General features: G+C 46.0%; 1 protein-coding gene across 1 annotated transcript in view; it reads right to left on the bottom strand.

Annotated features, from left to right (window-relative positions):
- LOC106592089 (phosphatase and actin regulator 3) overlaps positions 1-10482 on the bottom strand; it is an 83992-nt gene extending 73510 nt beyond the window's left edge. Inside the window, exon 1 of the mRNA XM_045691998.1 lies at positions 10171-10482. Coding sequence (XP_045547954.1) covers positions 10171-10297 — 127 coding nt within the window. The 5' untranslated portion in view covers positions 10298-10482. The remainder of the gene's footprint in view (positions 1-10170) is intronic.
- Between the last annotated feature and the right edge of the window lie 3560 nt (positions 10483-14042).

Genomic DNA, 14042 nt, shown 5'->3' with positions numbered 1-14042 from the left:
CTCGTTTTACTGTGAATATAGATACTTTTGAACCTGTTTCCTCCAGCATCTTCACCAGGTCCTTTGTGTTGTTCTGGGATTGATTTGCACTTTTCACACCAAAGTACGTTCATCTCTAGGAGACAGAACGCGTCTCCTTCCTGAGCGGTATGACGGCTGCGTGGTCCCATGGTGTTTATACTTGCGTACTATTGTTTGTACAGATGAACGTGGTACCTTCAGGCGTTTGGAAATTGCTCCCAAGGATGAACCAGACTTGTGGAGGTCTACAAAAAAAAATTCTGAGGTCTTGGCTGATTTATTTTTATTTTCCCATGATGTCAAGCAAAGAGGCACTGAGTTTGAAGGTAGGCCTTGAAATACATCCACAGGTACACCTCCAATTGACTCAAATTATGTCAATTAGCCTATCAGAAGCTTCTAAAGCCATAACATCATTTTCTGGAATTTTCCAAGCTGTTTAAAGGCACAGTCAACTTAGTGTATGGAAACTTCTGACCCACTGGAATTGTGATACAGTGAATTATAATTATAATTATAAGTGAAATAATATTTCTGTAAACAATTTTTGGAAAAGTGACTTGTGTTATGCACAAAGTAGATGTCCTAACCGACTTGCCAAAACTATAGTTTGTTAAGAAGAAATTTGTGGAGTGGTTGAAAAATGAGTTTTAATGACTCCAACCTAAGTGTATGTAAACTTCCGACTTCAACTGAATGTACACACATACATGGAGCTCTGAATGTTTTGTATTTTATACAATATGTCCAAATAGGCTCTAACGGATGGAGAGAGTGATGGAGGAGAAAGGGAGAGAGGAGAGAGGGACGGGGGAGAAAAAGAGGGATGGAGAGAGGGATGGAGGAGAAAGGGATGGAGGAGAGAGGGATGGAGAGAGGGATGGAGGAGAGGGATGGAGGAGAAAGGGAGGGAAGAGAGAGGGATGGAGGCGGGAGGGATGGAGGAGAGAGGGAAAGAGACGGAGGAGAGAGAGAAATGGAGGAGAGAAAGACGGAGGAAAAAAGGATAGAGGAGAGAGGGATAGAGGGATAGAGGAGAGAAAGAGAGAGGGATGGAGGAGAGAAAGAGAGAGGGATGGAGGAGAGAGAGAGATTGTATGGTGGTGTAGGGCTGGTCTGTATGTTGAAGAGCAGGTTTATAATGACATGTGACAGACAGAGACTACATCTCAAATGGCATCGCATTGCCTCAGCAGTGCACTACTTTAGACCAGGCCCATAGGGCACTACTTTAGACCAGGCCCATAGGGCACTCCTTTAGACCAGGCCCATAGGGCACTACTTTAGACCAGGCCCATAGGGCACTACTTTAGACCAGGCCCATAGGGCACTACTTTAGACCAGGCCCATAGGGCACTCCTTTAGACCAGGGCCCATAGGGCACTCCTTTAGACCAGGGCCCATAGGGCACTCCTTTAGACCAGGGCCCATAGGGCACTACTTTAGACCAGGCCCATAGGGCACTACTTTAGACCAGGCCCATAGGGCACTCCTTTAGACCAGGCCCATAGGGCACTACTTTAGACCAGGCCCATAGGGCACTCCTTTAGACCAGGCCCATAGGGCACTCCTTTAGACCAGGCCCAATAGGGCACTACTTTAGACCAGGCCCATAGGGCACTACTTTAGACCAGGCCCATAGGGCACTACTTTAGACCAGGCCCATAGGGCACTCCTTTAGACCAGGGCCCATAGGGCACTCCTTTAGACCAGGCCCATAGGGCACTACTTTAGACCAGGGCCCATAGGGCACTCCTTTAGACCAGGCCCATAGGGCACTCCTTTAGACCAGGCCCATAGGGCACTCCTTTAGACCAGGCCCATAGGGCACTCCTTTAGACCAGGGCCCATAGGGCACTCCTTTAGACCAGGGCCCATAGGGCACTCCTTTAGACCAGGGCCCATAGGGCACTACTTTAGACCAGGCCCATAGGGCACTACTTTAGACCAGGCCCATAGGGCACTCCTTTAGACCAGGCCCAATAGGGCACTCCTTTAGACCAGGGCCCATAGGGCACTCCTTTAGACCAGGCCCATAGGGCACTACTTTAGAACAGGGCCCATAGGGCACTCCTTTAGACCAGGGCCCATAGGGCACTCATTTAGACCAGGGCCCATAGGGCACTACTTTAGACCAGGCCCATAGGGCACTACTTTAGACCAGGCCCATAGGGCACTCCTTTAGACCAGGCCCATAGGGCACTCCTTTAGACCAGGGCCCATAGGGCACTCCTTTAGACCAGGCCCATAGGGCACTACTTTAGACCAGGCCCATAGGGCACTCCTTTAGACCAGGCCCATAGGGCACTCCTTTAGACCAGGGCCCATAGGGCACTCCTTTAGACCAGGCCCATAGGGCACTCCTTTAGACCAGGGCCCATAGGGCACTCCTTTAGACCAGGCCCATAGGGCACTACTTTAGACCAGGCCCATAGGGCACTCCTTTAGACCAGGCCCATAGGGCACTACTTTAGACCAGGCCCATAGGGCACTACATTAGACCGACTTTAGTCCTCCAAATGCCATATATCCTGAGGCTGCATTTATTGTAGCTGGGGATTTTAACAAAGCAAATTTGAGAACAAGGCTACCTAAATTCTACCAGCATATTGATTGAGAGCACTTGTATGGGCAATACACTGGATCACTGCTACTCTAACTTCCGTGATACATACAAGGCCCTCCACCGCCCTCCCTCCATTCAGCAAATCCGACCGTGACTCCATCTTGTCCTACCGTCCTATAGGCAGTAACTCAAACAGGATGTACCCCTGACTAGAACCATTCAATGCTGATCGGACCAACCGGAATCCACGCTTCAAGATTGTTTTGATCACGTGGACTGGGAAATGTTCCGGGTAGCCTCAGAGAATAACATCGATCTATACACTGACTCGGTGAGAGAATTTATAAGGAAGTCCGTTGGAGATGTTGTTCCCACTGTGACTATTAAAACCTACCCTAACCAGAAACCGCGGATGGATGGCAGCATTTGCGCAAAACTGAAAGCGCGAACCAACACATTTAACCATGGAAAGAGGACTGGGAATATGGCCGAATATGTGCAGTTATTCCCTTCGCAAGGCGATCAAACAAGCGGTAAAGGGACAAAGTAGAGTCGCAATTCAACGGCTCAGATACGAGACGTATGTGGCAGGATCTACAAACAATCACGGACTACAAAAAGAAAACCAGCCACGTCACGGACACCGACATATTCCTTCCAGACAAACTAAACACCTTCTTTGCCCGCTTTGAGGATAATACAGTGCCACCGATGCAGCCCGCTAACAAGGACTACGGGCCCCCCCCCCTCTCCTTCTCCGTGGCCGGCGTGAGTAAAACACTTAAACGTGTTAACGTGCTAAACAGCAATCACTAACTCAGAGAGGCTGCTGCCTACATAGAGACTAACTAGTCACTTTAATAATGTTTACATACAGTATATACATATGAGATGAGTAATGTAAGGTATCTTACACCATCTATTGCATCTCGCTCAGTCATCACTCATCCATATATTTATATGTATATATATTCTTATTCCATTCCTTTACTTACATTTGTGTGTAAAAGGTAGTTTGTTGTGAAATTGTTATATTACTTGTTAGATATTACTGCACGGTCGGAACTAGAAGCACAAGCATTTCGCTACGCTCGCATTAACATCTGCTAACCATGTGTATGTGACCAATAACATTTGATTTGATTTGATGCTACACACACACACACACACACACACACACACACACACACACACACACACACACACACACACACACACACACACACACACACACATTCATGCTACACACGCTCTTAATACACACATGCACACACAGACACACACCCATACCACACACACATCTCCACACATCACAACTGCTGCTACCAGGCTCTTAATATACTGCTCAGTTTATACCCCCCATCCCCCCCCCAATACATGTGTAAATATTGTTCTATAAATGCTGCCTGGATTACACTGATGCTATAATGTTTATTCTGTTCTACTGAGACATTTGACTTGATGTCGTATTCTTATCTTTTATAATTTATTATTGTTGTTGCATTGTCTAGAAGGAACCTCCAAGTGAGCATTTCATTGGACCATGCGTATCCCGTACGTACACTACATGACCAAAAGTATGTGGACACCTGCTCGTCAAACATCTCATTCCAAAATCATGGGCATTAATATGGAGTTGGTCCCCCCCCTTTGCTGCTATAACAGCCTCCACTCTTCTGGGAAGTCATTAATATGGAGTTGGTCCCCCCCCTTTGCTGCTATAACAGCCTCCACTCTTCTGGGAAGTCATTAATATGGAGTTGGTCCCCCCCCTTTGCTGCTATAACAGCCTCCACTCTTCTGGGAAGTCATTAATATGGAGTTGGTCCCCCCCTTTGCTGCTATAACAGCCTCCACTCTTCTGGGAAGTCATTAATATGGAGTTGGTCCCCCCCCTTTGCTGCTATAACAGCCTCCACTCTTCTGGGAAGTCATTAATATGGAGTTGGTCCCCCCCCTTTGCTGCTATAACAGCCTCCACTCTTCTGGGAAGTCATTAATATGGAGTTGGTCCCCCCCTTTGCTGCTATAACAGCCTCCACTCTTCTGGGAAGTCATTAATATGGAGTTGGTCCCCCCCTTTGCTGCTATAACAGCCTCCACTCTTCTGGGAAGTCATTAATATGGAGTTGGTCCCCCCCCTTTGCTGCTATAACAGCCTCCACTCTTCTGGGAAGTCATTAATATGGAGTTGGTCCCCCCCTTTGCTGCTATAACAGCCTCCACTCTTCTGGGAAGTCATTAATATGGAGTTGGTCCCCCCCTTTGCTGCTATAACAGCCTCCACTCTTCTGGGAAGTCATTAATATGGAGTTGGTCCCCCCCTTTGCTGCTATAACAGCCTCCACTCTTCTGGGAAGTCATTAATATGGAGTTGGTCCCCCCCTTTGCTGCTATAACAGCCTCCACTCTTCTGGGAAGTAATTAATATGGAGTTGGTCCCCCCCTTTGCTGCTATAACAGCCTCCAATCTTCTGGGAAGTCATTAATATGGAGTTGGTCCCCCCCTTTGCTGCTATAACAGCCTCCACTCTTCTGGGAAGTCATTAATATGGAGTTGGTCCCCCCCCTTTGCTGCTATAACAGCCTCCACTCTTCTGGGAAGTCATTAATATGGAGTTGGTCCCCCCCCTTTGCTGCTATAACAGCCTCCACTCTTCTGGGAAGTCATTAATATGGAGTTGGTCCCCCCCTTTGCTGCTATAACAGCCTCCACTCTTCTGGGAAGTAATTAATATGGAGTTGGTCCCCCCCTTTGCTGCTATAACAACCTCCACTCTTCTGGGAAGTCATTAATATGGAGTTGGTCCCCCCCCTTTGCTGCTATAACAGCCTCCACTCTTCTGGGAAGTCATTAATATGGAGTTGGTCCCCCCCCTTTGCTGCTATAACAGCCTCCAATCTTCTGGGAAGTCATTAATATGGAGTTGGTCCCCCCCTTTGCTGCTATAACAGCCTCCACTCTTCTGGGAAGGATTTCCACTAGATGTTGGAACATTGGTTCCATTCAGTACAAGAGTATTAGTGAGGTCGGACACTGATGTTGGGCGATTAGGCCTGGCTCGCAGTCGGCTAAATATCGGTTCCAATTCAAAGGTGTTTGATGGGGTTGAGGTCAAGGCTCTGTACAGGTTTTTCAACACCGATCTTGACAAACAATTTCTGTATGGACCTCACTTTGTGCATGGGGGCATTGTCATGCTGAAACAGGAAAGGGCCTTCCCCAAACTGATGCCACAAAGTTGGAAGCACAGAATCATCTAGAATGTCATTGTATGCTGTAGCATTCAGATTTCCCTTCACTGGAACTAAGGGGCCCGAACCATGAAAAACAGCCCCAGGCCATTATTCCTCCTCCACCAAACTTTACAGTTGGCACTATGCATTGCGGCAGGTAGCGTTCTCCTGGCATCTCCAAATCCAGATTCGTCCAGACGGTGAAGCGTGATTCAGAATGCATTTCCACTGCTCTAGAGTCCAATGGGGGCGAGCTTTACACCACTCCAACCGAGACTTGGCATTGCGCATGGTGATCTTAGGCTTGTGTGCGGCTGCTCGGCCATGGAAACCCTTTTCATTAAGCTCCCGACTAACAGTTATTGTGCTGACGTTGCTTCCAGAGGCAGTGTGGAACTTGGTAGTGAATGTTGCAACCGAGGACAGATGATTTTTACACGTTATCTGCTTCAGCATTCGACAGTCCCGTTCTGTGAGATTGTGTGGCCTACCACTTAGCAACTGAGCCATTGTTGCTCCTAGATATTTCCACTTCACAATAACAGCCCTTATAGTTTACCGGGGGCAGCTCAAGCAGGGCAGAAATGTGATGAACTGACTTGTTGGAAAGGTGGCATCCAATGATAGTGCCAAGTTGAATGTCACTAAGTTTGGACAAACCTACTCATTCAAGGATTTTTCTTTATTTTTACAATTTTCTACATTGTAGAATAATAGTGAAGACATCAAAACTATGAAATAACACATGGAATCATGTTGTGAACAAAAAAGTGTTAAACAAATCAAAATATATTTTATATTTGAGATTCTTCAAAATAGCCACCCTTTGCCTTGATGACAGCTTTGCACAATCTTGGCATTTTCTCAACCAGCTTCACAAGGAATGCTTTTCCAACAGTCTTGAAGGAGTTCCCACATATGCTGAGCACTTGTTGGCTGCTTCTCCTTCACTCTGTGGTCCACCTCATCCCAAACCCTCTCAATTGGGTTGAGGTCGGTTGATTGTGGAGGCCAGGTCATCTGATGCAGCACTCCATCATTCTCCTTCTTGGTCAAATATCCCTTACACAGCCTGGAGGTATGTTTTGGGGTCATTGTCCTGTTGAAAAACAAATGATAGTCCCACTAAGCGCAAACCAGATGGGATGGTGTATCGCTGCAGAATGCTGTGGAAGCCATGCTGGTTAAGTGTGCCATCAATTCTAAATAAATCACTGACAGTGTCACCAGCTAAGCACCCCCACACCATCACACCTCCTCCTCCATGCTTCACGGTGGGAACCACACATGCAGAGATCATCCGTTCACCTACTCTTCATCTCACAAAGACATGGTGGTTGGAACCAAAATGTCCAATTTGGACTCATCAGATCAAAGGACAGATTTCCACCGGTCTCATGTCCACTGCTCGTATTTCTTGGCCCAAGCAAGTCCCTTCTTCTTATTGGTGTCCTTTACTAGTGGTTTCCTTGCAGCAATTCGACCATGAAGGCCTGATTCACACAGTCTCCTCTGAACAGTTGATGTTGAGATGGGTCTGTTACTAGAACTCTGAAGTGTTTATATGGGCTACAATCTGAGGTGCAGTTAACTCTAATGAACTTATCCTCTGCAGCAGAGGTAACTCTGGGTCTTCCATTCCTGTGGCAGTCCTCATGAGAGACAGTTTCATCATAGCGCTTGATGGTTTTTGCGACTGCACTTGAAGAAACTTTCAAAGTTCTTGACATTTTCTTGACTGACCTTCATGTCTTAAAGTAATGATGGACTGTTGTTTCTCTTTGCATATTTGAGATGTTCTTGCCATAATATGTGACCCGATTCAGGAAACTAATGTCGCAAGTCACGACTTCACAGGAGAGCCATTTGAACGTAACATTTTGTTAAAATCAAAATGCGTTTTTTGGCAGAAATGCCTTCTCGAACATGTGAACTTTCATCTGCTTTAAAATCAAACATGTATGCCATCTGTAATTGTTAAATTATGAGCTTAGTTGGCCACAGAAAAAGTGAGCAACCTTCCCGCTAGCCATGATTGGCTGAGATAATGACTGGGCTGGACATGCTGAGAAATTAGTTTGGATTGGTGGTGAGTCACGTATGGTCTTGGTCTTTTACCAAATAGGGCTATCTTCTACCCCTACCTTGTCACAACACAACTGATTTGGCTCAAACGTATTAAGAAGGAAAGAAATTCCACAAATTAACTTTTGACAAGGCACACCTGTTAATTGAAATGCATTCCAGGTGACTACCTCATGAAGCTGGTTGAGACAATGTCAAGAGTTTGCAAAGCTGTCACCAAGGCAAAAGGTGGCTACTTTGAAGAATATCAAATATCAAATATATTTTCATTTGTTTAACAATTTTTTTTGGTTACTACATGATTCCATATGTGTTATTTCATAGTTTTGATGTCTTCACTATTATTCTACAATGTAGAAAATAGCATAAAGAAAGAAAAACCCTTGAATGAGTCGGTGTGTCCAAACTTTTGAATTGTACTGTATTGTGACATTTAGTTTAGCTGGGGGCCTACTGTATGGTCATCAGCTGTACTGTCACTCTATAGCAAAACACTGAGCTGTTAACACTATGCTATTACTAACCATCCCTCACCACCTGGGAGCTGTGTGTGTGTGTGTGTGTGTGTGTGTGTGTGTGTGTGTGTGTGTGTGTGTGTGTGTGTGTGTGTGTGTGTGTGTGTGTGTGTGTGTGTGTGTGTGTGTGTGTGTGTGTGTGTGTGTGTGTGTGTTTAGTTTAAATAGGAGTACAATGGTTTGGAACAACTGTCAGAGACAGGAAATGAAAACTTATCACACCAGGTTTACCCCCCACAATATGTTTGATTGAGTCCCCTTTCTGTTGATCTACTGATTCTGCTCCATTTTCTTTATTTAACTAGTCAAGTCAGTTAAGAACAAATTATTATTTACAATGACGGCCTATCGGGGAACAGTGGGTTAATTGCCTTGTTCGGGGGCAGAACGACAGATTTTTACCTTGTTCTTGGTGCCAGTTCTCCTCCAGACATGAGGTTAGCATTCAGGCACAAACAGTTCAATCTTGGTTTCATCAGACCAGAGAATCTTGTTCCTCATGGTCTGAGAGTCCTTTAGGTGCCTTTTGGCAAACTACAAGCGGGCTGTCATGTGCCTTTTACTGATGAGTGGCTTCCATCTGGCCACTCTACCATAAAGGCTTGATTGGTGGAGTGCTGCAGAGATGGTTGTCCTTCTGGAAGGTTCTCCCATCTCACCAGAGGAACTCTGGAGCTCTGTCAGAGTGACCATCATCCCTTTCCCCCTGATTGCTCAGTTTGGCCGGGCGGCCAGCTCTAGGAAGAGTCTAAGTGGTTCCAAACTTCTTCCATTTCAGAATGATGGATCCCACTGTGTTCTTGGGGACCTTCAATGCTGCAGAAATGTTTTGGTACCCTTCCCCAGATCTGTGCCTCAAAACAATCCTGTCTCGGAGCTCTACGGACAATTCCTTTGACCTCATGGCTTGGTTTTTGCTCTGACATGCACTGTCAACTGTGGGACCTTAGATAGACAGGTGTGTGCCTTTCCAAATCACGTCCAATCAACTGAATTTACCACAGGTGGATTCCAATCAAGTTGTAGAAACACCTCAAGGATGATCAATGGAAACAGGATGCACCTGAGCTCAATTTACAGTCTCATAGCAAAGGGTCTGAATACTTATGTAAATAAGGCATTTCAGTTTTGCAAACATTTCTAAAAACCTGTTTTCACTTTGTCATTATGGGGTATTGTGTGTAGATTGATGAAGAAAATAAACAATTGAATTGAGTTTTTGAATAAGGCTGTAAAAATTGAAAAAGGGGAAGGGGTCTGAATACTTTGCGAATGCCCTGTATATTAAAACAATTATCTATAGGTTATATGCTGTAGCGGCCTAAACAATCCCCACAAAATCCTGGAGGGACTGCCTATTCCACTGTCGTTTTCTGCTCTCTCATGCAAACACCCCAATACATTACTAGGCTCCTGTATTCACAGCTTGTCTGCGGATGCTTGTATAGCCTATAGTTTATATAAATAACACGTTACTATTCATGACTAATAATGCATGTTTTTCAGGGGGAAAAAAAGGAATATATTTTTATGAGGCTACATTTGTTTTATACGAAATTGAAACGCACTCCTATGGATGATCACGATTGAATGTTCGCAGCGTGCCGCGGACGCCGTCACTCAAACCGGGAGGAAGAAGCCTACATCCAACACAACACGGCCAGGACATTCAGAAATGTATAATCAGGGACTGACTACTATAGAAACACAGACAGGACAAGCCGGTGATGTGTGATAGTCACCAACCTGCTGCAGTACGCTGTTCTCCGGTAGCTCCGGCGGCACGAGGTTCCGCGGTGATGCTGCTCGGGTCGCTGTGAGATCTGCCTCTCTGCAGCAGGCAGGACTCCTCCAGCACACCCGAGGTATCCATGGAGATGGAGACAGACTACAGACTGGAGACAGGCAGACTAAAACGGGTCGGAAAAATAAAATACGATATTGAGAATGTTCTCAGCGTCAGAGAGAGAGAGACAAGGTCACAACGAGCAGAACATCCAACGGTAGTCGGTGATGGGTAGTAACGGATAATTAATTCGGTTTGACAACCAACCACATTTTCGTTGAGTAGGCGACCCGAGAGGCAACTGGAAGAAGATAATATACCCATCAGCGTCTCTCTCTCTCTCTCTCTCTCTCTCTCTCTCTCTCTCTCTCTCTCTCTCTCTCTCTCTCTCTCTCTCTCTCTCTCTCTCTCTCTTCCCCCTCTAGCTATCTCTCTCTCTCTCTCTCTCTCTCTCTCTCTCTCTCTCTCTCCCTCCTCTCTCTCTCTCTCTCTCTCTCGTTCTCGCTCTCTCTCTCTCTCTCTCTTCCCCCTCTAGCTATCTCTCCCTCTCTGCGGGAGCATGTGTGCCAACCTAGAGGAGAGGAATGGTGTTCTTAGGAATACAGTGACATGTTTGTCCGATATTATGGCAAAATTCATATAAAATGCGACCTTTTTTATTTTTATTTTAGCTGAGCTCATACAAGACTAAGGACGATAAAGGGGCAATCTGCAAATTATTTATATATATATATACCCATTAATTATATATACCCATGGATTCTTGAAGAATGTAATTTATACATGCCTCATGAGTTTAGTTCAACTGTTGTACCTCATCAGAACGCAAAAAACCCCAGCTTGTTTTACCCCATGGCTTATAAACAATACAATTGCAAACACAGACAGTATAGCCTCAAAGCATATGGTTGAAACTATGTCTAATATCATTGGCAGTCATTCATCATGGCATCCATCCATCATGGCATCCATCATGGCATCCATCATGGCATTCATCATGGCATCCATCATGGCATCCATCATGGCATCCATCCATCATGGCATCCATCCATCATGGCATCCATCATGGCATCCATCCATCACGGCATCCATCATGGCATCCATCATGGCATCCATCCATCATGGCATCCACCCATCATGGCATCCATCATAGCATCCATCACGGCATCCATCACGGCATCCATCATGGCATCCATCATGGCATCCATCACGGCATCCATCATGGCATTCATCATGGCATCCATCATGGCATCCATCATGGCATCCATCATGGCATCCATCATGGCATCCATCATGGCATCCATCCATCATGGCATCCATCATGGCATCCATCACGGCATCCATCATGGCATCCATCCATCATGGCATCCATCATGGCATCCATCCATCATGGCATCCATCATGGCATCCATCATGGCATCCATCCATCATGGCATCCATCACGGCATCCATCATGGCATCCATCATGGCATCCATCACGGCATCCATCATGGCATCCATCATGGCATCCATCATGGCATCCATCATGGCATCCATCGCGGCATCCATCCATCATGGCATCCATCACGGCATCCATCATGGCATCCATCCATCATGGCATCCATCATGGCATCCATAGCTCTGTCTTTGAGTTTGCTAGTGGTGGTTACATCTCTCCAACCCCATCCCTAACCTATTACCGAAACAGCTGCTTTGAACTGCAGATTGCCCCTTTAAGGATAGGGGTGGTTTCCCTGACACAGATTAGGCCTGAAATTAGTCCTGGACTAAAAAAAACAGATTATCTTTGGGGACAAACAAAATTGTTCACTGATATACAACACACCATCTCCATCAGGACAAGGGTAGCATCCCAAATGGCACCCTATTCCCTATATAGTGCACTACTTTAGACCAGAGCCCTATTCCCTATATAGTGCACTACTTTAGACCAGAGCCCTATTCCCTATATAGTGCACTACTTTAGACCAGAGCCCTATTCCCTATATAGTGCACTACTGTTGACCAGGGCCCTATTCCCTATGTAGTGCACTACTGTTGACCAGAGCCCTATCCCCTATATAGTGCACTACTGTTGACCAGAGCCCTAATTCCTATATAGTGCACTACTTTAGACCAGGGCCCTATTCCCTATATAGTGCACTACTTTAGACCAGAGCCCTATTCCCTATATAGTGCACTACTTTAGACCAGAGCCCTATTCCCTATATAGTGCACTACTGTTGACCAGAGCCCTATTCCCTGTATAGTGCACTACTATTGACCAGAGCCCTATTCCCTATATAGTGCACTACTATTGACCAGAGCCCTATTCCCTATATAGTGCACTACTATAGACCAGAGCCCTATTCCCTATATAGTGCACTACTGTTGACCAGAGCCCTATTCCCTATATAGTGCACTACTTTAGACCAGAGCCCTACTCCCTATATAGTGCACTACTTTAGACCAGAGCCCTGTGGGAATAGGATGTAATTTGGGATGCTCATATTATCAGATGCTGTTGTGGTCTACATCACGTGTCAAACTCATTCCGCGTCGGGCCGAGCGTCTGCTAAGGAACTCCCTTCACCTGGTTGTCTAGGTTACTAATTAGTAAGGAACTCCCCTCACCTGGTTGTCTAGGTTACTAATTAGTAAGGAACTCCCCTCACCTGGTTGTCTAGGTTACTAATTAGTAAGGAACTCCCCTCACCTGGTTGTCTAGGTTACTAATTAGTAAGGAACTCCCTTCACCTGGTTGTCTAGGTCTCAGTAAGGAACTCCCCTCACCTGGTTGTCTAGGTCTCAGTAAGGAACTCCCCTCACCTGGTTGTCTAGGTTACTAATTAGTAAGGAACTCCCCTCACCTGGTTGTCTAGGTCTCAGTAAGGAACTCCCCTCACCTGGTCGTCTAGGTTACTAATTAGTAAGGAACTCCCCTCACCTGGTTGTCTAGGTCACTAATTAGTAAGGAACTCCCCTCACCTGGTTGTCTAGGTCACTAATTAGTAAGGAACTCCCCTCACCTGGTTGTCTAGGTTACTAATTAGTAAGGAACTCCCCTCACCTGGTTGTCTAGGTTACTAATTAGTAAGGAACTCCCCTCACCTGGTTGTCTAGGTCTCAGTAAGGAACTCCCCTCACCTGGTTGTCTAGGTTACTAATTAATAAGGAACTCCCCTCACCTGGTTGTCTAGGTTACTAATTAGTAAGGAACTCCCCTCACCTGGTTGTCTAGGTTACTAATTAGTAAGGAACTCCCCTCACCTGGTTGTCTAGGTGTCAGTGAGGAACTCTCCTCACCTGGTTGTCTAGGTCTCAGTAAGGAACTCTCCTCACCTGGTTGTCTAGGTCTCAGTAAGGAACTCCCCTCACCTGGTTGTCTAGGTTACTAATTAGTAAGGAACTCCCCTCACCTGGTTGTCAAGGTCTCAGTAAGGAACTCTCCTCACCTGGTTGTCTAGGTCTCAGTAAGGAACTCCCCTCACCTGGTTGTCTAGGTTACTAATTAGTAAAGAACTCCCCTCACCTGGTTGTCTAGGTCTCAGTAAGGACCTCCCCTCACCTGGTTGTCTAGGTTACTAATTAGTAAGGAACTCCCCTCACCTGGTTGTCAAGGTCTCAGTAAGGAACTCCCCTCACCTGGTTGTCTAGGTTACTAATTAGTAAGGAACTCCCCTCACCTGGTTGTCTAGGTCTCAGTAAGGAACTCTCCTCATCTGGTTGTCTAGGTCTCAGTAAGGACCTCCCCTCACCTGGTTGTCTAGGTTACTAATTAGTAAGGAACTCCCCTCACCTGGTTGTCAAGGTCTCAGTAAGGAACTCTCCTCACCTGGTTGTCTAGGTCTCA

The sequence above is a fragment of the Salmo salar genome, chromosome ssa12, assembly GCF_905237065.1.
Source record: "Salmo salar chromosome ssa12, Ssal_v3.1, whole genome shotgun sequence".
In the NCBI taxonomy this organism is placed as follows: Eukaryota; Metazoa; Chordata; class Actinopteri; order Salmoniformes; family Salmonidae; genus Salmo; species Salmo salar.
The sequence above is the reverse complement of the archived record's forward strand: the minus strand, read 5'-3'. Positions and strand labels throughout refer to the sequence as shown.